At 44.7% G+C, this 26,100-nt stretch overlaps 1 protein-coding gene across 2 annotated transcripts in view; it reads right to left on the reverse strand.

Annotated features, from left to right (window-relative positions):
- Positions 1–249: 249 nt before the first annotated feature.
- Positions 250–26,100, reverse strand: part of LOC138649626 (dipeptidase 2-like) — a 438,600-nt gene continuing 412,749 nt past the window's right edge. For both annotated transcript variants that reach the window (XM_069740170.1, XM_069740169.1), the window contains exon 11: positions 250–546. In XM_069740170.1, coding sequence (XP_069596271.1) covers positions 358–546 — 189 coding nt within the window. In that variant the 3' untranslated portion in view covers positions 250–357. The remainder of the gene's footprint in view (positions 547–26,100) is intronic.

The following is a 26,100-nucleotide window of genomic DNA, read 5'->3' on the forward strand; positions in this document are numbered from 1 at the left end:
CTATTTTAATCTCTTGATGACTTTGAAAAGCTGAAGGTGTTAATAAACGCTCAAAAGACTGAACCTGTGAGCAGCAAGTGCAGACGTTCATTCTTTTAATGTTTACATTTAAAAGTGCTTTACAGAGTAGATCTGCCTTAAATAGTAAAATAAAGTGTGACGTCAGTAAGGGACGCAACCATAAAAAGTGCCTAGGGCAGCATGAGGGACAAATACGGCCTTGCTTGCTCACAATACATTAGTCAGGAGTACGTTTCCAGTGGAAAGCTTTTAATCATGATTATAGGTAGAGCTGCTTAATTTTATATTAAGATTCATTAAAACAAAGAAACCAAATAACATCAATGAATAATAATGTTACCAAACTAGATAAATACTGCACATTATAAATGTTGTCAAAGTTAAAGCTGACATGCTTCTTTTTTGAATTCCAGATGCCTTTGTACTTGCTTGCAATTTTCGCAGATCTAAACGGCAAGAGTAATTCAGCTGATTGTCTGGAATTTTTTCTTCCGAAGGTTTCACTTTTATCTTTTCATCTCTAACCTAAAGATTTAGAATGAAATATAATAAATAAAAGGGTGTGTTCATATAGCCATGGCCTGCATTATTTTTTATACAGAGTGCAGTCTTTTTGTACATTTTTATTTAATACTCTATAAAAACACATACATCATAGCTTTAACTACCGTACGTCCCTTTACATTTTATTCCTATAACTTCAGCTTCAGGCCACTCTACAGATAATACAAATATAACAAGAAGTTATCTCAAATAATTTCATCATACAATTGATAGAGCAGGGGAACAAATGTGAACTTAACCAGATACGATTTCTAAAATATTCCAATTTAACATTGATCAATGATCTTTAGTACCTATCTGTTTGTAGCGACTCAATTAAGTATGCAAAAGAGTTGAACAAGAGTCCATGCTACTATATAAAATGTAACATAGTAACATAGTTAGAACCTGAAAACTCATCTCTTCAGGAAAGCCTACAGCCTGCACTGACACCGCTGCTGCCTCATCACTATCGAAGCTACCGCCTCACCAACACCGGAGCTACCGCCTCACCAACACCGGAGCTCCTGCAACCCTCAACCTACTGTCTCCTTCCCCATAATCCTGTAGAATGTAAGCCCGCAAGGGCAGGGTATCTGTATCAGTCCGTCATTGTTAGTTTGTTTACTGTATGTGATATTTGTAACTTGTATGTAACCCCTTCTCATGTACAGCACCATGGAATCAATGGTGCTATATAAATAAATAATAATAATAATAGTTAGTAAGGCTGAAAAAAGACATTTGTCCATCCAGTTCAGCCTATATTCCATCATAATAAATTCCAAAATGTAACATTTTATTTATTTTATATTCAAATGTAGAGAAGGAAAAACCTAAAGCAAAAAAGGCAAGTGGCCACACTTGCTGTTTCAGTGAAAAAATCCCAGAAAAATATGGCTGAGGATACTGCTAAGGTGCAATAATAAAAATACATACAAAAAAAGGATGGACTATCTATTATAATAGCAGTATATCACAAACATGCATGTCCCACCATAAGGCAAGGGCATTTTGTGTATAGAGCCCAATGTATTAAAGGGTATCTTCATACAATATCTATGTATGCAATTTAGGAAGTTAACTGTCTATTTCAAAGAGGTAAAGACATGCATATACCATGGGGAAAATAAATATTTGATACACTGCTGATTTTGCAAGTTTTCCCAACTACAAGGAATGGTCTGTAATTTTTATCGTAGATATACCGTATTTTCGAACTATAAGATGCACTTTTTTCCCCAAAGATTTGTGGGGAAAACGGGGGTGCTTCTTATAGTCGAAATGTACTTACAGTTAGCGTGGTGGCAGCAGGAGTTGGGCGATTCTTCCAGTGGTCTGACGCTGCAGGGCGATGATCTCACTCCCATCTCAGCCTGGTGCAGCTGGTGCGGTAGGTTCGGTGGTGCTCAGTGGTGCACACTAGTGCTGAGGCCTCCGGCGACATTTTGTGAAAGCCCGGTGCCCCCGAACTTCTACTGCCTCGATGCTGTGGCCTCTGGGAAAATGGCAGCCAGAGGCGGCGCATGTGCAGATTGAGATCTCGGCTCCAAGATCCCATTTCCAGAGATCACAGGACTCTTTGCCGAGATCTCAATCTGTGCTTGGGGAATCAATCTGGCTTGTGTGAAAATGTCCGCCTGTGGCGGTGCATGTGCAGACTGAGATCTCGGCTCCGAGATCTCGTTTCGCAAGATCTCAGGATGAGATCTTGTTGTCGAGATCTCAATCTGTGCATGCACCGCCTCTGGAGGCCATTTTCCTGGAGGCCACCGCATCTAGGCAATAAAAGTGCAGGGGCTTCGGACTTTCACAAAATGTCGCCATAGCCCCTGCACCACCGCGCACCACGAAATATGCAACACCAGCCACACCAGGCTGGCATGGGAGCGAGATCATCTCCCTGCAGCACCAGACTAGGATGGAATTTCCAGGAGACCACCACATCACAGCAATGTCGCCGTAGCCCCCTACACCACTGAGCACTGATGAACCTGAGCACCACTCTGGGTCATATCATCGCTGGACCACCAAACACCCCCATGTGACTCCGCTGCCGATTACTCCAGGTAAGCTGAATTATGGACTGAAAGACAGACCCCCATTTGATGCCTTAAGTTTTTTTCCCCCATTTTCCTTCAGAAAATTTGGGGTGTGTCTTATGGTCTGGTGCATTTTATAGCCCCAAAAATATGGTACTTCAACTGTGAGAGACAGAATCTAAATATAAAAACCAGAAAATCACATTGTATGATTTTTACATAATAAAATTACATTGTATTGCATGAAATAAATGTATCCAAAACAAGAAAAAGTAACAGCGCACTTACCGGTGTTGAGCAAAAAGCGATTTATTCACATGAAGTCATGCAATGCAGGGAGGGTAGTGAAACACATGCGGATGACAGCTGTTTCGTGCTACAAGCACTTCAACAGATCCAGTGACGGATGGGGGGAGGGGGGGCCTTTTAGCTGCAAGGCCTCAGAGCCCATCCCTCTTCCTCCCACGTCATAATGGACAAATGTCCACTATCCGGAAAATAACAGGTGAGACAATTTAAAAGGCAATTAAAAACAATAACATATAGCAAACAATATCACTATAGGAGAAATGAATCATAATTACATTTACACAAGACCTTTTTTTTTTACAAAAAAACAGACATGTCTATTTTCTCGTTGAACCCTATTGGTCCAGACGCGTTCGCCTTTATAATCCACTTCGCTTCATTACGCAACAGCATGCGATTTAAATTACCCCCATCCGTCACTGGATCTGTTGAAGTGCTTGTAGCACGAAACAGCTGTCATCCGCATGTGTTTCACTACCCTCCCTGCATTGCATGACTTCATGTGAATAAATCGCTTTTTGCTCAACACCGGTGAGTGCGCTGTTACTTTTTCTTGTTTTGGATACATTTATGCAAACTGTTTTTCTCTGTGGAGCAGCACCCAGGTGGAGCTTACATAGCGATAACTTTTTTTCTATTGAGACTAAAGGCTTATACGGTGTGCTTATACCCCTGAAGCATAAAGGGTCTAACGTATAACGGCTGTGCGATTGCAATATTTCTGGACTGTGGACTTGATTGCATGAAATAAGTATTTCATTACCTACCACCCAGCAAGATTTCTGGCTACGACAGATGACCTGTTAGTTTTACTTTAATGAGCCATCCTACTCTGCACTCATTACCTGTATTAATTGCACCTGTTTGAACTTGTTACTTCTATAAAAGACACCTGTTCAAAGACTGAATCAATCACACACCAACCTCTCCACCATGGCTAAGACCAAAGAGCTGTCTAAGGACACCAAAGGCAAAATAGTAGACCTGCACAAGACTGGGATGGGCTACAGAACAATAAGCAAGCAGCTTGGTGAGAAGGCAACAACTGTTGCCACAATTATTAGAGAATGGGAGAAACGCAAGATGACTGTCAATTATCCTTGGTTGGAGGCTCCATGCAAGATCTCACATTGCGGTGTAAGGATGATTCTGAGAAAGGTCTGAATGAGCCCAGAACTGCCTAGTAGGACCTGGTCAATGACTTGAAGAGAGCTGGGACCACAGTCTCAAACATTACCATTAGTAATACACTACGTCGTCATTGATTAAAATCCTGCAGGGCACGCAAGGTTCCCCTGCTCATGCCCATGTCCAGGCCCATTTGAAGTTCGCCGATGATCATCCGGATGATCCAGAGGAGGCATAGGCGAAGGTCATGTGGTCAGATGATACCAAAATAAAACTTTTTAGTATGAACTCCACTCGCAGTGTTTGGAAGAAGAAGAAGGATGAGTACAACTCAAAGAACACTATCCCAATTGTGAAGCATAGTGGTGGAAACATAATACTTTGGGCTGCTTTTTTGCAAAGGGGACAGGAAGACTACATTGTATTGAAGTAAGGATGCATGGGGTCATGTTCATGTATAGCAAGATTTTTGGCAGCAACCTCATTTCTTCCTTTCTTCAGTAATAGCATTGAAGATGGGTCGTCGCTAGGTCGTCCAGAATGACAGAGACCTAAAACAATCAAGGGATTGTAGGAGAAATCAGCGCAAATAGGGTCTTATCATACATAAACAATAAGGCATTACTTTATTAGACTAACCTGATGTATCCAGAGAAAAAGCATGGAATTGGGGCATCTGCTGCAGCAGATACACGGGTCAGTCAATGACCATTAGAGATCAAATAAATGGACATTTGTGGATGGTTTCTGCGCTGTTAGATGAACTTGAGACATATAATCCGGTGAAATAAGTGAAACATTGCGGTTTATTCGACCTGTTTCGAAGTACAAAATTACTTCTTCCTCAGGATTACCCACATGTAACAATACATGTGGTCAATCCTGAGGAAGAAGTAATTTTGTACTTCGAAACAAGTAGAATAAACCACCTTTCAATTACTGTATATACTCATGTTAAGCCGAGTTTTTCAGCACATTTTTTTGTGCTGAAAATGCCCCCCTTGGCTTATACATATGTCATTATCCCAGAAAGATGGTGGGGGAGGGGGAGCGGCGGAACAGAGGGTCACAGAGGCAGGAGACGGCGGCTGCGGCTAAAGTCTGTGCCTGCTGATAAAGAGAAATGAATATTCACTGCGCTGGCAGTGAATATTAATTTCTCTTATAGCGCACACAGTTACAGCTGCCGGCTTCCAGCATACACATCCTTCTTACCTTCCCTGTGCGCCCTTGATGCATCTCGTTCTGGTGCAAACAGCTCTTACAACTGAGCGATCACGTGTTCCCTATATATTAAGGTAATGATTGCTCGGCCAGAAGAACTGCTGGCACAGAACGAGATGCAGTGTCTCTCTGGCGGAGTACCGCCGCTCTCGCTGCTTCTCTTCTGACCAAGTTTGGGCCACAGCCTTCCATAGCAAACTAAGTTTGCCTAGGAGCCCTCGCACCAGCATATTGTACCGCCCCACAGCATTACTCCAGTAAGGTGTTTTTTCGCCTCCTACTTTGTTTTACTCGGCAACACCAGATAAAATGGAATTGTTCTGAGGAAGGTCCATTGGGACCAAAAACGTTTAACAGCATCTGTTGAATCTGTGTCTGGACGTACAATAAAAAATAAACAAATTACCACTTCATAACTTATTTGAGTGCCAAGTCTTTGTTATATATTGATTCGTGGGTTGGATACCTGTTATGCTGTGCTATCAGTCAACACAGTGTGCAGTAATCAGCGCACATACAGTGATATGGCAATAACCCAAAAACAATAGAACAAGCTCTGAGACGTGGAATCTCTGCAGACTGCAATACCTGAACCTATCCTCACACAACTAAAAGCAGCAGTGGATTGCGCCTAACACTACCTATGCAACTCGGCACTGCCTGAGGAGCTGACTAGCCTGAAGATAGAAATACAAGCCTGACTTGCCTCAGAGAAATACCCCAAAGGAATAGGCAGCCCCCCACATATAATGACTGTTAGCAAGATGAAAAGACAAAACGTAGGAATGAAATAGATTCAGCAAAGTGAGGCCCGATATTCTAGACAGAGCGAGGATAGCAAAGAGAACTATGCAGTCTACAAAAAACCCTAAAGCAGAACCACGCAAAGGGGGGCAAAAAGACCCACCGTGCCGAACTAACGGCACGGCGGTGCACCCTTTGCGTCTCAGAGCTTCCAGCAAAAGAGAATAGCACAGCTGGACAGAAAAAACGGAAACAAAAACAAAGTAACACTTATCTAGCAGAGCAGCAGGCCACAGGAAAGATGCAGTAGCTCAGATCCAACACTGGAACATTGACAAGGAGCAAGGAAGACAGACTCAGGTGGAGTTAAATAGCAAGGCAGCCAACGAGCTCACCAAAACACCTGAGGGAGGAAGCCCAGAGGCAGCAATACCACTTGTGACCACAGGAGTGAATTTAGCCACAGAATTCACAACAGTACCCCCCCCTTGAGGAGGGGTCACTGAACCCTCACCAGAACCCCCAGGCCGACCAGGATGAGCCACATGAAAGGCACGAACAAGATCTGGGGCATGGACATCAGAGGCAAAAACCCAGGAATTATCTTCCTGAGCATAACCCTTCCATTTGACCAGATACTGGAGTTTCCGTCTAGAGACACGAGAATCCAAAATTTTCTCCACAATATACTCCAATTCCCCCTCCACCAAAACAGGGGCAGGAGGCTCCACAGATGGAACCATAGGTGCCACGTATCTTCTCAACAACGACCTATGGAATACATTATGTATGGAAAAGGAGTCTGGGAGGGTCAGACGAAAAGACACCGGATTGAGAATCTCAGAAATCCTATACGGACCAATAAAACGAGGTTTAAATTTAGGAGAGGAAACCTTCATAGGAATATGACGAGAAGATAACCAAACCAGATCCCCAACACGAAGTCGGGGACCCACACGGCGTCTACGATTAGCGAAAAGCTGAGCCTTCTCCTGGGACAAGGTCAAATTGTCCACTACCTGAGTCCAGATCTGCTGCAACCTGTCCACCACAGAATCCACACCAGGACAGTCCGAAGACTCAACCTGTCCTGAAGAGAAACGAGGATGGAACCCAGAATTGCAGAAAAATGGAGAGACCAAGGTAGCCGAGCTGGCCCGATTATTAAGGGCGAACTCAGCCAACGGCAAAAATGACACCCAATCATCCTGGTCTGCAGAAACAAAACATCTCAGATATGTTTCCAAGGTCTGATTGGTTCGTTCGGTCTGGCCATTAGTCTGAGGATGGAAGGCCGAGGAAAAAGATAGGTCAATGCCCATCCTACCACAAAAGGCTCGCCAGAACCTCGAGACAAACTGGGAACCTCTGTCAGAAACAATATTTTCAGGAATGCCATGCAAACGAACCACATGCTGGAAGAACAAAGGCACCAAATCAGAGGAGGAAGGCAATTTAACCAAGGGCACCAGATGGACCATTTTAGAAAAGCGATCACAGACCACCCAAATGACCGACATCTTTTGAGAAACGGGAAGGTCAGAAATGAAATCCATCGAAATATGTGTCCAAGGCCTCTTCGGGACCGGCAAGGGCAAAAGCAACTCACTGGCACGAGAACAGCAGGGCTTAGCCCTAGCACAAATCCCACAGGACTGCACAAAAGCACGCACATCCCGTGACAGAGATGGCCACCAGAAGGATCTAGCCACTAACTCTCTGGTACCAAAGATTCCTGGATGACCAGCCAGCACCGAACAATGAAGTTCAGAGATAACTTTACTAGTCCACCTATCAGGGACGAACAGTTTCTCGGCCGGACAACGATCAGGTTTATTAGCCTGAAATTTCTGCAACACTCTCCGCAAATCAAGAGAGATGGCAGACACAATGACTCCTTCCTTGAGGATACTCGCCGGCTCAGATAACCCCGGAGAGTCGGGCACAAAACTCCTAGACAGAGCATCCGCCTTCACATTTTTAGAGCCCGGAAGGTACGAAATCACAAAATCAAAACGAGCAAAAAATAACGACCAACGGGCCTGTCTAGGATTCAAGCGCTTGGCAGACTCGAGATAAGTAAGATTCTTATGATCAGTCAATACCACCACGCGATGCTTAGCTCCCTCAAGCCAATGACGCCACTCCTCGAATGCCCACTTCATGGCCAGCAACTCTCGGTTGCCCACATCATAATTACGCTCAGCAGCAGAAAATTTCCTGGAAAAGAAAGCACATGGTTTCAACACTGAGCAACCAGAACCTCTCTGTGACAAAACCGCCCCTGCTCCAATCTCAGAAGCATCAACCTCGACCTGGAACGGAAGAGAAACATCTGGTTGACACAACACAGGGGCACAGCAAAAACGACGCTTCAACTCCTGAAAAGCTTCCACGGCAGCAGAAGACCAATTAACCAAATCAGCACCCTTCTTGGTCAAATCGGTCAATGGTCTGGCAATGCTAGAAAAATTACAGATGAAGCGACGATAAAAATTAGCAAAGCCCAGGAATTTCTGCAGACTTTTCAGAGATGTCGGCTGAGTCCAATCCTGGATGGCCTGGACCTTAACCGGATCCATCTCGATAGTAGAAGGGGAAAAGATGAACCCCAAAAATGAAACTTTCTGCACACCGAAGAGACACTTTGATCCCTTCACGAACAAGGAATTAGCACGCAGTACCTGGAAAACCATTCTGACTTGCTTCACATGAGACTCCCAATCATCAGAGAAGATCAAAATGTCATCCAAGTAAACAATCAGGAATTTATCCAGATACTCACGGAAAATGTCATGCATAAAAGACTGAAAAACAGATGGAGCATTGGCAAGTCCGAACGGCATCACCAGATACTCAAAATGACCCTCGGGCGTATTAAATGCCGTTTTCCATTCATCTCCCTGCCTGATTCTCACCAGATTATACGCACCACGAAGATCAATCTTAGTAAACCAACTAGCCCCCTTAATCCGAGCAAACAAGTCAGATATCAATGGCAAGGGATACTGAAACTTAACAGTGATCTTATTAAGAAGGCGGTAATCAATACACGGTCTTAGCGAACCATCCTTTTTGGCTAGAAAAAAGAACCCTGCTCCCAATGGTGATGACGATGGGCGAATATGTCCCTTCTCCAGGGATTCTTTCACATAACTGCGCATAGCGGTGTGTTCAGGCACGGACAAATTAAATAAACGACCCTTAGGGAATTTACTACCAGGAATCAAATTGATAGCACAATCACAATCCCTATGCGGAGGTAGGGCATCAGACTTGGGCTCTTCAAATACATCCTGAAAGTCAGACAAGAACTCTGGGATGTCAGAAGGAATGGATGACGAAATAGACAAAAATGGAACATCACCATGTACTCCCTGACAACCCCAGCTGGTTACCGACATAGAGTTCCAATCTAATACTGGATTATGGGTTTGTAGCCATGGCAACCCCAACACGACCACATCATGCAGATTATGCAGTACCAGAAAGCGAATAACTTCCTGATGTGCAGGAGCCATGCACATGGTCAGCTGGGCCCAGTACTGAGGCTTATTCTTGGCCAAAGGTGTAGCATCAATTCCTCTCAACGGAATAGGACACCGCAAAGGCTCCAAGAAAAATCCACAACGTTTAGCATAATCCAAATCCATCAGATTCAGGGCAGCGCCTGAATCCACAAACGCCATGACAGAATACGATGACAAAGAGCATATCAAGGTAATGGACAGAAGGAATTTGGACTGTACAGTACCAATGACGGCAGAGCTATTGAACCGCCTAGTGCGCTTAGGACAATTAGAAATAGCATGAGTGGAATCACCACAGTAGAAACACAGCCTGTTCAGACGTCTGTGTTCTTGCCGTTCAACTTTAGTCATAGTCCTGTCGCACTGCATAGGCTCAGGTTTACTCTCAGACAATACCGCCAGATGGTGCACAGATTTACGCTCGCGCAAGCGACGACCGATCTGAATGGCCAAGGACATAGACTCATTCAAACCAGCAGGCATAGGAAATCCCACCATGACATCCTTAAGAGCTTCAGAGAGACCATTTCTGAACCAAGCCGCCAGTGCAGATTCATTCCACAGAGTGAGTACTGACCACTTCCTAAATTTCTGACAATATACTTCTACATCATCCTGACCCTGGCATAAAGCCAGCAAATTTTTCTCAGCCTGATCCACTGAATTAGGCTCATCGTAAAGCAATCCAAGCGCCTGGAAAAACGCATCAACATTACTCAATGCAGGGTCTCCTGGCGCAAGAGAAAACGCCCAGTCCTGTGGGTCGCCGCGCAAAAAAGAAATAATAATCAAAACCTGTTGAATAGGATTACCAGAAGAATGAGGTTTCAAGGCCAGAAATAGCTTACAATTATTTTTGAAGCTCAGGAACTTAGTTCTGTCACCAAAAAACAAATCAGGAATAGGAATTCTTGGTTCTAGCATAGATTTCTGATCAATTGTATCTTGAATCTTTTGTACATTTATAACGAGATTATCCATTGAGGAGCACAGAGCCTGAATATCCATGTCCACAGCTGTGTCCTGAAGCACTCTAATGTCTAGGGGAAAAAAAAAAAAAACTGAAGACAGAGCTGAGGAAAAAAAGATGATGTCAGGACTTCCTTTTTCCCTCTATTGAGAATCATTGGTTTGGGCTCCTTGTACTGTTATGCTGTGCTATCAGGCAACACAGTGTGCAGTAATCAGCGCACATACAGTGATATGGCAATAACCCAAAAACAATAGAACAAGCTCTGAGACGTGGAATCTCTGCAGACTGCAATACCTGAACCTATCCTCACACAACTAAAAGCAGCAGTGGATTGCGCCTAACACTACCTATGCAACTCGGCACTGCCTGAGGAGCTGACTAGCCTGAAGATAGAAATACAAGCCTGACTTGCCTCAGAGAAATACCCCAAAGGAATAGGCAGCCCCCCACATATAATGACTGTTAGCAAGATGAAAAGACAAAACGTAGGAATGAAATAGATTCAGCAAAGTGAGGCCCGATATTCTAGACAGAGCGAGGATAGCAAAGAGAACTATGCAGTCTACAAAAAACCCTAAAGCAGAACCACGCAAAGGGGGGCAAAAAGACCCACCGTGCCGAACTAACGGCACGGCGGTGCACCCTTTGCGTCTCAGAGCTTCCAGCAAAAGAGAATAGCACAGCTGGACAGAAAAAACGGAAACAAAAACAAAGTAACACTTATCTAGCAGAGCAGCAGGCCGCAGGAAAGATGCAGTAGCTCAGATCCAACACTGGAACATTGACAAGGAGCAAGGAAGACAGACTCAGGTGGAGTTAAATAGCAAGGCAGCCAACGAGCTCACCAAAACACCTGAGGGAGGAAGCCCAGAGGCAGCAATACCACTTGTGACCACAGGAGTGAATTCAGCCACAGAATTCACAACAGATACCCTACTTGAGCACCAACTTCTCACCTATTGACTGAGTGCCGTGTTTATGTACTATAAATACATAGTAACATAGTTAGTAAGGCCGAGAAAAGACATTTGTCCATCCAGTTCAGCCTATATTCCATCATAATAAATCCCCAGATCTACGTCCTTCTACAGAACCTAATAACTGAAAGATACAATATTGTTATGCTCCAGGAAGACATCCAGGCCTCTCTTGAACCCCTCGACTGAGTTCACCATCACCACCTCCTCAGGCAAGGAATTCCAGATTCTCACTGTCCTAACAGTAAAGAATCCTCTTCTATGTTGGTGGAAAAACCTTCTCTCTTCCAGACGCAAAGAATGCCCCCTTGTGCCCGTCACCTTCCTTGGTATAAACAGATTCTCGGAGAGATATTTGTATTGTCCCCTTATACATGGTTATAGATCGCCCCTCAGTCGTCTTTTTTCTAGACTAAATAATCATAATTTTGCTAATCTCTCTGGGTATTGTAGTTCCCCCATCCCCTTTATTAATTTTGTTGCCCTCCTTTGTACTTGCACTAGTCTCATTATATCCTTCCTGACACCGGTGCCCAAAACTGTACACAGTAGTTCACGTGCGGTCTAACCAGGGATTTGTTCAGAGGCTCTCATGCTCTCATCATGTGTATCCAGACCTTTTTTCATGCACCCCATGATCCTGTTTGCCTTGGCAGCCGCGGCCTTGCACTGGCTGCTCCAGGTAAGTTTATCATTAAAGCCAGGGCAACTAAGTAGTAGCTCTGTAAGAAGCTTTTCAAAGTCCTGTAATGGCCGAGCCTGTTTCCAGACCTGAACCAAACAGATAATCTTTGGGGGGAACTGAAACTTAGAGTTGCCCATTGTCAGCCCTGAAACCTGAAAGAACTAGAGAAGATACTGTATGTATAGAGAAGTGGGCCAAAATACCTGCTGCAGTGTGTGCAAACTTGGTCAAGAACTAAAGGAAATGTCTGACTTCTGTAATTGCAAACAAAGTTTCTGTACCAAATATTAAGTTCTGTTTTTCTTGACAATATTATAAAATGTGATGTTCAGTTTTTTTTAAGATTCTGTCTCTCACAGTTGAAGTGTGCCTATGATAAAAATTGCAGACCTCTCCATTCTTTGTAGGTGGGAAAACTTGAAAATTCAGCTGTGTCTCAAAAACTTACTTTCCCCACTGTATAGCATATTAGACCAATGTATAAGAAAGACTCCATTTGCAAGTTTTAAATTGGAAAAGGTAAGTAGCCATTGCTTTAGTCCAGGCAGCATGCCTATACAACTCCCCAAAGCGCGTTTCGTGTGTGCTGCTTTCTCAGGGGGCCTTGCTAAATTACTTAGCTAGATACTGTATGAAGATACAGTACATAATACATTACAGTAGGTTCTGTTATATTCAAAATGCCTGTTATGATCCGGTGACCTAGGAGCTGCATGAGAACTTTCACTGGAGAAAGTGGCCACTGTACTGACCGCAATCCTGAACTTAACAACTAGAAGTAGCCGTGGAGTGTACCTAACACACCTAGACACCTCGTCACAGCCGGAGAACTAAATACCCCTAAAGATGGAAATAGGAATACTATCTTGCCTCAGAGAAAATCCCGAAAGGATAGACAGCCCCCCACAAATATTGGCGGTGAGTCGGAGAGGAAAAAACATACACAGGCAGAAAAACAGGATTAGCACAGGAGGCCACTCTAGCTAGATAGGACAGGATAGGACAGCGTTCTGTGCGGTCAGTATAAAAACCCTTCAAAACATCCACAGCAGAATATACATAAACTTCCTACATCTTTACTAAAAGATATAGGAGCGTAAATCTGCAACTCCAGTGAATCCTACAATCAGAGCAGGAATAAAACTGAAACAAGCACACTGGCAGTGTGCCACAGACACAAAAACCAAACACTTATCTTTGCTGAAATAGGCAGCGAGCAGGAGAAGCCAGAAAGTGATCCAACACTTCACAAGGAACATTGACTACTGGCAAGGGCTAAAGGATACTGCCCACTTAAATATCCCAGTCAGAATTGTAATAATCCGATACACCTGGCCAGGTCTGTGACTTAGAGACAACTGCATTCCCACCTACAGCCACTGGAGGGAACCCAAGAGCAGAATTCACAACAATGCTCTTGCCTTATGGTGGGATATGCATGTTTGTGATGTACTGCTATTATAATGCCCCTATTTATATTTTTGTACCTTAGCAGTATCCTCGGCCGTATTTTTCTGGGATTTTTTCACTGAAACATCAAGTGTGCCCTCTTGCCTCCCTCACTTTTGGTTCATGTTTTTACTTCTCTACTTTTAAATGTAAAATAAATGAACTGTAACTTTTTATATAATGGCATGGACTCTTGTTTAGAGATGGGTGAGCCCTAAAAGTAAGGTTTGGCGTCCGTACTGAATACCTCTTGTTCAGGCACGAGCACCAAAAATGGACTTTACCAGAAAGTCCTTGTTACTGTTTGAGTTCAGCCACCCAAACACCGGGTGTTTGTCGTTCTGTCAATATGCATGACAGCACGACAAACTCTGCTTCTGATCTGTGGTAAAATCATTGCCGCTGATCAGACATTCATGACAGTGTGAGCCCAAAGCTGTGATGGAAAGTATAAACTATACTTCTGGTCACTGGTGTGGGCTTATGGGACTACTGCTCCCATCAGCCTATGCCTGCTACTGCTATTAACAGCAAGAGCAGGCGTTAGTTGTTGGGAGTATTAATCAGCCGACACCAGCACTCTGAATGAATAATTTTTTTTAAAAACTGCGTGGCTTCCCATGTATTTTTGATTACTAGCCAGGTAAAACAGACAGCTAGTGGCTGGGTACCAAGATGCGACCGTCCAGGCTGTGAACTACTAAGGGATGAGCTGCTGCAAGTGCAGCATCAGTGACAAATGGTGACATCATCGAGGTTACCTCCAATCACTGAAGATGCATTCACCAATGGGCTGAAGTGTGGTGACCTCCCTCCGGTGAGAGGTGAGTTCACCGCAGTTCAGAAAGAGCATTCACCTCTCACTGATGCATCGTCAGTGACAGGAGGTAACCTGGATGAGGTCACCGCTGCTCACTGATCCTACGCTTGCAACAGTTCATTCATCAGTGGTTTTCAGCCTGGACGGTCGTATCTTGTCCAGGTTGAAAACAAGTAAGACACCTGAGGGATATTGCTTTTTGTTTTGGTTTTATTACATGAGACTGGTTTACAGAGGGAGAGGACTCTGCCCTCATGGGCTTATAATCTACAGGGTGTTGGAGAAGTAGGCAAGCAGCTCCAGTGATATTGATGTGGCAGAGGGGTTATTGCAGGTTACAGGCTTTTTTGAAGAGATGCGTTTTCAGGTTGCGTCTGAAGGTTCAGTTGTGTGAGACACAATTGAACATGTCGAGGCACTAAATTCCAGAGGTTAGAGCAGGGGTGCACAACTCCAGTCATCAAGGGCCACCAACAGTGCATGTTTTCAGGATTTCCTTAGTATTGCACAGGTGACAATTTAATCACCTGCACAGTAGATGATTCCAACACCTTGTGCAATGCTAAGGAAATTCTGAAAATATGCACTGTTCGTGGCGCCTGAAGACTGGAGTTGTGCATCCCTAGGATAGGGGATGTTCAAGAAAAATCTTGGAGGCGTAGGTTGAGGAACACACGAGGGCAGAGAAAAGAAGGAGGTCTTGTGAAGATAGGAGATTACATGTGAGAAGTTATCAGGTGATCAGTTTGCAGATATATGTTCAAATTAAGATAGATTATGGATGACCTTGTAAGTTATTCTTAGTAATTTAAATCAGATTCTCTGGGTAATTGGAAACCAGTGAAGGGATTGGCTGAGCGCTGAGGCAGTGGAGTAGTGAAGGGAGAGGTGGATTAATCAGGAAGCAAAGGTAAGTATCGAATGGATGTGTGTCAGATAGTGTTGAGCATTCCGATACGGCAAATATCGGGTATCGGCCGGTATTCGCTGTATCGGAGTTCCGATATTGATACAAAAGTTTTGAAAAAAAAAGATCCGTTTTTTTTCTGCTGGATCCGTTTTTTCTCATAGAGTTGTATTAGCGCCAGATTGCGCCTGATGGCCACACGTTTCATCCGTTTTTAGCTGGATCCGTCGCTGTGCGTTTTTTCGCCGGACAGAAAAACCGTTTTTCTGTATGTGTTTTCCGTCCGGCAGAAACAGCTTTTTTGACGGATCTGGCAAAAAACGGATGAAACGTGTGGCCATCAGGCGCAATCCGGCGCTAATACAACTCTATGAGAAAAAAATGGATCCGACAGAAAAAATTGATCTGTTTTTTTTTCAAAACTTGACGGATTGTGCCTGACGGCAAAAACCTGATGTGTGAAAGTAGCCAGATATATGGATAGATACATCTATGTATCTATAGATATATCTATCTATAAAAAATCTATAGATAGATATATCCATAGATATATAATAGAAAGGCCGATGTTTCTAAGGCTACTTTCACACTTGCGTTTTTAGCAATCCATCGCAATCCGTTAGAATGCTGTGTGGGGCACATCTCTGGGGGCCCTGTGATCGCCATTACCAGCATCCACATAACCACAGCAACCGTCTTCCAATCTGTTGTTCTGGGGTGTCATGGATTTCTAATTGACCATTATTACTGAGATAAGTGATGAGGAGGCTGGGAGAGGCGAGGTCCTGTGCTATTTGTGCTGTTTCCTGCCATTAGAAATAGTGGCAGCCATCTTAATTTACATAAGGAACGCCATATTGGAGCATTATGCAGACTCAATTTCACCACTATTACTGTTGTGCATCCTTATTAACCCCTATTTCTGCTTATTAACCTTGCCCTTTCCTAAAAGACAGTTACATGTGCCATCTTGTGGTCAGTTAGGCTAATTTACCCTAAATGCCTGCAGGGCTAACAGGCTATCTCTAATTCTATCTTCTGTCACTACCCTCCTGATGGAGAACCCAAAAAATAAAAAACCAAGGTTAAGTAAAGGAATTGGTAGTAGCAGTAGATAACCCTTTCAAGATACTGTAGATGTATGGCATTATAGAAAAAAATAGCAGATCATTTTGCGTTCTATGTACTGAAACGGTAGTAGGCAGAAGGAGGAATATAAATAGACATTTTTAAACTAATCATTCCCAGCTCTTGAAAAAAATAAATAAAATAAAATATAAAATAGCCGAAATGAAGATATCCAGAGTTAACATCAACAAAGCTTTATTAAGACAAATATATAATGGTGCAATAGTGCACAAGCACGCTAACATAAGGTGAGAGGCTGAATAATAATATCATGTAATGTAAGAATAACACTGGTAAAGAACACCGCAGAAGAATACATGTATCCTTATATACTGCCTGGTACAACCCTAGCTGCCTAAGCATACATTAAGTGCATAAGTATTACAAATACAGTGGGGCAAAAAAGTATTTAGTCAGTCAGCAATAGTGCAAGTTCCACCACTTAAAAAAATGAGAGGCGTCTGTAATTTACATCATAGGTAGACCTCAACTATGGGAGACAAACTGAGAAAAAAAAATCCAGAAAATCACATTGTCTGTTTTTTTAACATTTTATTTGCATATTATGGTGGAAAATAAGTATTTGGTCAGAGACAAAATTTCATCTCAATACTTTGTAATATATCCTTTGTTGGCAATGACAGAGGTCAAACGTTTTCTGTAAGTCTTCACAAGGTTGCCACACACTGTTGTTGGTATGTTGGCCCATTCCTCCATGCAGATCTCCTCTAGAGCAGTGATGTTTTTGGCTTTTCGCTTGGCAACACGGACTTTCAACTCCCTCCAAAGGTTTTCTATAGGGTTGAGATCTGGAGACTGGCTAGGCCACTCCAGGACCTTGACATGCTTCTTACGAAGCCACTCCTTCGTTGCCCTGGCGGTGTGCTTTGGATCATTGTCATGTTGAAAGACCCAGCCACGTTTCATCTTCAATGCCCTTGCTGATGGAAGGAGGTTTGCACTCAAAATCTCACGATACATGGCCCCATTCATTCTTTCATGTACCCAGATCAGTCGTCCTGGCCCCTTTGCAGAGAAACAGCCCCAAAGCATGATGTTTCCACCACCATGCTTTACAGTAGGTATGGTGTTTGATGGATGCAACTCAGTATTCTTTTTCCTCCAAACACGACAAGTTGTGTTTCTACCAAATAGTTCCAGTTTGGTTTCATCAGACCATAGGACATTCTCCCAAAACTCCTCTGGATCATCCAAATGCTCTCTAGCAAACTTCAGACGGGCCCGGACATGTACTAGCTTAAGCAGTGGGACACGTCTGGCACTGCAGGATCTAAGTCCACGGAGACGTAGTGTGCTACTTATGGTAGGCCTTGTTACATTGGTCCCAGCTCTCTGCAGTTCATTCACTAGGTCCCCCCGCGTGGTTCTGGGATTTTTGCTCACCGTTCTTGTGATCATTCTGACCCCACGGGGTGGGATTTTGCGTGGAGCCCCAGATCGAGGGAGATTATCAGTGGTCTTGTATGTCTTCCATTTTCTAATTATTGCTCCCACTGTTGATTTCTTCACTCCAAGCTGGTTGGCTATTGCAGATTCAGTCTTCCCAGCCTGGTGCAGGGCTACAATTTTGTTTCTGGTGTCCTTTGACAGCTCTTTGGTCTTCACCATAGTGGAGTTTGGAGTCAGACTGTTTGAGGGTGTGCACAGGTGTCTTTTTATACTGATAACAAGTTTAAACAGGTGCCATTACTACAGGTAATGAGTGGAGGAAAGAGGAGACTCTTAAAGAAGAAGTTACAGGTCTGTGAGAGCCAGAAACCTTGATTGTTTGTTTCTGACCAAATACTTATTTTCCACCATAATATGCAAATAAAATGTTAAAAAAACAGACAATGTGATTTTCTGGATTTTTTTTTCTCAGTTTGTCTCCCATAGTTGAGGTCTACCTATGATGTAAATTACAGACGCTTCTCATCTTTTTAAGTGGTGGAACTTGCACTATTGCAGACTGACTAAATACTTTTTTGCCCCACTGTATATGTGTAACCAGGAGCAGTAATAATAACTACCTGCAGCAGATTCAGCATCCCACCTCACCCCAATGCGCGTTTTGCAACCAGCTTCTTCCGGGGGCGTCCCCAGAGGAAGCTGGTTGCGAAACGCGCGTTGGATCTCTTCTTTTCGGCTATTTTACATAGGTTAGACCGAACAGGGTAATCATGATGTCACATCACATGAGAAGAGTTGATATAGTATCATTTCCAACAAGTACATCAGAAAGCGAAATATGTAAGGTTGTTATACAAACATTCTGTGAAGTTGTGTCAGTGACAAAAGATGGGACACCAAACATTCTGGGGAAAAAAGTGGGATTTGTCAAATTGTTTACGGAAGCTACTGGACATCCGATTGTGCCTTTTCATTCTATTATCCAATAGTAGGTTATATGTGCCAAGGCAGGATTCACCGACTTAAATGACTTAGGCTGTGTGCACAAGTTGCGTTTTTTATGCGTTTCTGCTGCGTTTTTTGCCGCAGTGTAAACGCATAAAAACACTTAAAAAACGCATTCCCATGCAATACTATGGGATTCCGCAGTTGCTGTGCCCATGCTGCGGAGTTTCCCGCTGCGGAATCACATAGCAGTAAAATCCGCAGCATGTTCATTATTTCTGCGGAATCGCAGCGATTATGCAGCCATAGGATTGCATTGAAATGCTCACTTTACACATGTGGCTATGCCCACCATGTGTAAAGTGAGTGCTTCATGTGCGGATGGTACCCGGGTCTGGAGAAGAAGACACACTTCTCCAGACCCTTAGGAACCATATTTCTGTAAAAAAAAAAAAAAAAAAAAAGATAAAAAAATAGGGATATACTTACCGTCTGCGGCAGCTTCCGTTCCCAGGGATGCATTGCGCGAAGGACCTTTGTGATGTCGCGGTCACACGATTGTGACATCACAAAGGTCCTTGGCGCAAAGCATCCCAGGGAACGGAACATACCAGGAGCGCCCCTAAGGAGATCGAGGGCCATCAGAAGGTGAGAATAACCATAGATTTTTTTTTTTTTAATTTTTAACATTCTATCTTTTACTATTGATGCTGCACAGGCAGCATCAATAGTAAAAAGTTGGTTACACTTGTCAAGCACTATGCTTGACAAGTGTGACCAACCTGTCAATCACTTTTCCAAGCGATGCTTCAAATCGCTTGGAAAACGCATTCTGCAAGCTAAAAACGCTTCCAAAATACTTGTGTTTTGCTGGGAAACACATGCGAATTCCACATGCGTTTTACCCACGGCAGAGAGTTGCGGAAATGCTGCAGGACATTTCTACAGCATTTCTGCAATGTGGGTGCAGAACCCCAGGTGACCGGTTGCTGCAGTGATGTTGCTTTTCCTTCGGGGAAGGTAATGTCATGCTCAGAGGCAATGGAGTTCTCTTCACCAGGTAAGGCAAACACATGCAACACATTCTGAATCCAGGCCAGCAAGGGGAGCTCAAAACCCTGATTCAGGGGAGCTTCCCTAAGCTATATGTATCCTGACCTGGAGGAGGAGTTAGGCAGTTGGTCCTGGGAGACCAAGCAGAGCAGATGTCTAGGAGAGACGCAGAGCAGACAGAGGCCTGGCAGCCTCGAGGGAGCTGCAGCCTCTGAAGGGACAGATAACCTGGAAGGATTGGATGTGGAGTAGCCGGAAGGGAAGGAGCAAAGGAGAGGCAAAGGAGAGGAACAGTGCTCAGAGGGGAACAGTGACCGGGCACCCTCAGAGCCATAGCACAGAAGCCAGGTCCCGGGAGCCCGAGGCCTTAGTGGAACTGTCCGACACTTGGCAGAACCGGAGGACTAAGAACTTTATGTGATTGGCCCACACCACACCTGAGACGCAGCAGCAGAGGAACCCGGGGCATGATAGAGTCCCTGTAAAACGGCTCAAGCTGCCAGTCATGCAGGATCTGTCTCAGGATGGGGAATAGAGGACTCTGCAGGAAGCTTCAGGCAGCAGCGACCCCACATGCAGCAGGCGCTAGATGGAAAGGCTCACGGACCTCTACTGGAACAAGGGAACCCTCCATTGCTGCTGAGCCGGCCAGACTACCATGACTCATGCCTGGAACCCTGGACTGTGGCCAGCAACCTACAGTAAACCAGTTAAAGACTTAGAACTTGTCTCCTCCATTTATTCACCGGCACATATCATCTTAGCCACACACCATAGGACCCCGCTTCATCTGTGGGAAGTGTAACACCTGTGCTGCCTCAACATTGTAACGAATGGAAACGGAGGCACAGATGTAGAAGTTCACATTCGTATTTATTAAGGTTTGATGTGGAACCACTAGGACCCAGTTTGTAAGAGGGCATCTTCAGATGAACATATTTGGAGGAGAGCCATACCTTATCCCCTGGCTGGAAGGAAGGAGCCTCCAGACGTCTCTTGTCCGCATGCTTCTTCATACGTAGAGAAGCTCTCTCTAAGGCAACCTTGGTGTCGCTCCATACTTTCGAGAATTCCTCCGTAAAGGTATCAGCTGCAGGAACGCCAGAAGACCCAGAGATGGGAAGCGGAATTCTGGGTTGGAGCCCAAACACAATCTGAAAGGGAGATTTACCAGAAGACTCACTTACTTGATTGTTGTACAAGAATTCTGCCCAAGGCAGCAACTTGATCCAGTCATCATGTTGATGAAGTGACGCAAGAATCCTGTAAGAATTTGATTGGTCCTCTCTACTTGCCTATTGGATTGAGGGTAATATGCGGAAGAGAAGTCCAGCTCCACTTGAACAGACTTAAAAAGTGCTCTCCAGAATTTGGAGGTGAACTGGACACCCCTATCAGATATGATGTGGAGAGGAAACCTGTGAAGATGGAAGATATGTTGAATGAAATGATCAGCGAGCTCTGAAGCAGACGGGAGACCAGGTAACGGAACAAAATGCACCACCTTCGAAAAACGATCCACCACAACCCAGAGGACAGAACAGCGAGAGGAGACGGGAAGATCAGTAATAAAGTCCATTGCGATGTGCTGCCAGGGTACTGAAGGAACAAAGAGAGGAAATAACCGCCCGGAGGGCAAACGCTTATCAGTCTTGTTGCGAGCACACGAAGGACAGGCAGCAACATACTCCTGAACATCCTTGCCCATGGTAGGCCACCAGTAGTAACGGGAGATGAGTTGCAGAGTCTTCCTTTGTCCGGCATGACCGGCCAATTTAGAAGAATGACCCCACCGAAGAACTCGTTTCCGATCTGAAGAAGAAACAAAGGTTTTACCTGGAGGGAGTCGAGCAAGATTAACTGCGGCCACCGATACTAATGATGTGGTGTGGTCCTTCCACAAAATCGGGAGGCAAAAACGCTCTGGAAAGTGCATCAGCTTTAATGTTCTTATCAGCTGGTCGGAAATGAAGAACAAAATTAAATCGAGCAAAAAACAAGGCCCACTGGGCTTGATGAGGATTCAGTCTCTGAGCAGATTGAAGATAAGCAAGATTCTTATGATCTGTGTAAATGATAACCTGATGAGCAGCACCCTCAAGAAGATGACGCCACTCCTGCAGAGCTAACTTGATGGCCAATAATTCACGATCTCCTACGGAGTAATTAATCTCAGAAACAGAAAAGACATTTCGAGAAAAAGCCACAGGTGACCATCCGGCCGGACGACGACTTCTGGGTGAGAACTGCGCCAGCACCTATGGAGGAAGCATCTACCTCAAGCAAAAATTGTTTTTCGGAGTCCGGTCGATGAAGTACGGGTGCGGAGGAGAAGGCCTGCTTTAAGGAAGTAAAAGCCTCCTCAGCCTCAGGTGTCCATCCCTTGGCATTCGCGCCTTTCCGGGTCAAAGCCGAAATGGGTGCCACTCGAGTGGAAAAATTTGTATTGAACAAACGGTAATAGTTGGCAAACCCCAGGAACCGTTGTATTGCCTTCAAACCGCATGGGCGAGGCCACTTAAGAATGGCGGATACCTTCTCTGGATCCATCTTTAAACCTGTAGACGAGACAATATAACCCAGGAAAGGCAGAGAGGATTGCTCAAAGAGACACTTTTCAATTTTAGCATAAAGTCTGTTCTCCCTGAATCTTTGTAAGACCATACGTACATGTCTCCGATGGGAAGTTAAATCAGCAGAGAAGATCAGAATGTCGTCCAGGTAAACAACAACACAAGAATAAAGCAGATCTCTGAAAACATCATTTACAAATTCCTGAAACACTGCTGGTGCATTACTTAGCCCAAATGGCATTACCAGGTATTCGTAGTGTCCGTCCCGGGTGTTAAAGGCGGTCTTCCATTCGTCTCCCTTACGAATGCGTATCAGATTGTAAGCCCCTCTGAGGTCCAGTTTGGTGAAAATTTTAGACCCCCTAAGATGATCAAACAATTCTGAAATTACTGGCAACGGATACCTGTTCTTTACCGTAATCTGGTTCAGACCTCTATATCGATACAGGGTCGTAGAGATCCATCCTTTTTCTTCACGAAGAAGAATCCAGCTCCAGCAGGCGAGGAAGACTTCCGGATGAATCCTCTGTCCAGGTTCTCCTGAATGTATTCAGACATGGACTGAGTCTCTGCTTGAGAAAGAGGATAAATCTGTCCTCGTGGAGGAGACGCTCCGGGAAGCAGATCAATGGGGCAATCATACGACCTGTGTGGAGATAATCTCTCCGCCTCTTTTTCCCGGAAGACATCAGCGAATGACCAGTAAGGTGACGGCAAACCCGGCAGGGTTTTAGGTTGTACTGGAGGAAGAACAGGACGAACCGGAATGATACATCGATCAAAGCAAGAATCTCCCCAGCGCAGGATGTCTCCTGTCCTCCAATTTAAAACAGGTTCATGCATCCGGAACCAGGGTAGACCTAGAAGCAAGGGGTGAGACAAATCTGGCAACACATAAAAACAGATTCTTTCAGCATGGGTTAGACCTACCCGGAGTTCCAAAGGCACAGTCTGGAACCATATGGACTCCGACAGGGGTCTGCTATCCACGGAAAGTGAGGCCCAACCAGAAAGCAAGACACCGACGACCGAGACAACAACACCGCAGCACCAGGCCCTGCGCCTGGCGGACCAGGAGCAGCAACAAGTGATCCAGGCTCCAGCGGAGACAGATCAAGACACTGGCACCAGCGAGACAGGTATGTTCACTGCCCCGGTAGCTGAAGACACCTAAGTGGGACCACTAGCACCTCCACCAGCCTTAATGCTTAAACAAATTACAATGGCCGTAACCTGGGATCGCATGACTGATGTACTGTATGTGACACACTAACTGAGCCAATGACCCCAGTAACATCGCCCCTGAAGGCATGTAGGCCCAAAGAGACAGTTCATTGGAAACACCCCAGCACAGATCTTATGGGATTCCCAGTGGAGATACTATCAGCCGTAAATGGTGTGCAAGTGACTGACAAGGAGGACTATTGTAAACAGCAGATCCTTAAACTAGCAGCGGAGGAGAGACAATGCCAAACTAAATGGGAGGCCATGGAACAAAAGAACCTGTTAGCCAAAGCCCAATCCCACACCATTAAACCTGCCAGTAGAGGACCTATTAGATCTGGAAATGTAGTTTCCTTCAATTTGAACAGAGGATGGGGACCCCGCTTGACCTGTGGGAAGTGTAACACCTGTGCTGCCTCAACTTCCCCAGGGGACCCCTTCAACCTGGCGTCGGTACCCACTACTGACCGAACACCACAGGTGGTGTCACAACAGACTTTGAACATTTTCCCCTTTAAAGACCGTTTCTCTTTAACGTTGAGCCCCAGGGCCATGGCTGGGTCACAGCCACCGTGACATCTCCTTTAACAGCCGACCGGACCAGGTACGAGTACCCCAGTGCCTTGACTGGGCGACTCATGGGCACATAGCCTTAATGTCAGTTGTTACAAAAAATAGTTACAATCTGGAAAAAAAGTATTTAGTCAGCCACCAATTGTGCACGTTCTCCCACTAAAAAGATGAGAGAGGCCTGTAATTGACATCATAGATAGACCACAGCTATGAGAGTTAAAATGAGAAAACAAATCCAGAAAATCACCTTGTCTGATTTGGCAAAATTTATTATGCAAATTATGGTGGAAAATAAGTTTTCGGTCACCTAAAAACATGCAAGATTTTCTGGCTCTCACATACCTGTAACTTCTTGCTTAAGAGGCTCCTCTGTCCTTCACTCATTCACCTGTAGTGATGACACCTGTTTGAACTTGTTATCAGTATAAAAGACACCTGTCCACAACCTCAAACAGTGACAATCCAAACTCCACTATTGTGAAGACTAAAGAGTAGTGATGAGCAAATATACTCGTTATTCGAGATCTCCCTAGCACGCTCGGGTGTCCTCCGAGTATTATTTAGTGCTCAGAGATTTAGTTTTCTTCGCCGCAGCTGAATGATTTACATCTGTTAGCCAGCTTGATTACATGTGGGGATTCCTTAGCAACCAGGCAACCCCCACATGTACTTATGCTGGCTAACAGATGTAAATCAATCAGCTGCGGCGCTAAAAAATATTCGGAGGTCACCCAAGTGTATGACACTATCGGCAGTGAGTTTGGCAAGAATCGCTGTTGTGAAAGTAGCCTTTTGCAGCAGATTGGGCAGTTTTTCTGCATTTGCCGCGTAACCGATCACTAATGGCAACACTGCGTTTGGTTTCATTCATTCCCTCTGGGATTTGTGGTACTTGCTGTGATCTGGGAAATGCGGTGCCATACCTCCAAACTTTTGAAGAAGGGAAAAAGTTATAAAGGTTGCGGCGCACATAGTGCACCGCGGCACATTTTAGGCCACGCCTCTGACCACACCCATTTCAAAACTAGTCACACCCATATTCAAGTCCCAACCACACCCATTTAGCACTGCTGATCACACTGTTTCATATACAATAATTAAAACAAAAAAAAATATGGCCACACAATGCTCCATACTGTATAATCGCCACACATGATGCTCCATACTGTATAATGGCTACACAGTGCTTCACATACTGTATAATGGCCCTACATGATGTTCCATACTGTATAATGGCCACACAGTGCTCCACACTGTATAATGGCCACACATGATGCTCCATATTGTATAATGACCCCACATGATGCTCAATAGTGTATAATGCCCCCCTCCCATCTTGTATGCATAGCTCATCTCCCTCCCATCCCATATGCATGGCTCATATCCCCCCTCCTCCTGTTTGCATGGCTCATATCCCTCCTCCTCCTGCATGCTTGGCTCATATTCCCCCTCCTGTATGCATGGCTCATAATTCCCCCCCCCTATGTTCATGGCTCATATCCCCCCGTATGCATGGCTCATAATTCCCCCCCCACCTCCTGTATGCATGTCTCATATTCCACCACCCCCCCCTCCTGTATGCATGGCTCATATTCCCCCCCTGTATGCATGGCTCATATCCCCCCTCCTGTATGCATGGCTCATAATTCCCTCCCTGTATGCATGGCTCATATTCCCCCCTCCTGTATGCATGGCTCATAATTCCCCCCCCCTGTATGCATGGCTCATATTCCCCCGTATGCATGGCTCATAATTCCCCCCCTGTATGCATGGCTGATGGCTCATATTCCCCCGTATGCATGGCTCATAATTTCCCCCCCCCCCCGTATGCATGGCTGATGG

Source organism: Ranitomeya imitator, chromosome 9 (assembly GCF_032444005.1).
Source record: "Ranitomeya imitator isolate aRanImi1 chromosome 9, aRanImi1.pri, whole genome shotgun sequence".
NCBI classification, from domain to species: Eukaryota; Metazoa; Chordata; class Amphibia; order Anura; family Dendrobatidae; genus Ranitomeya; species Ranitomeya imitator.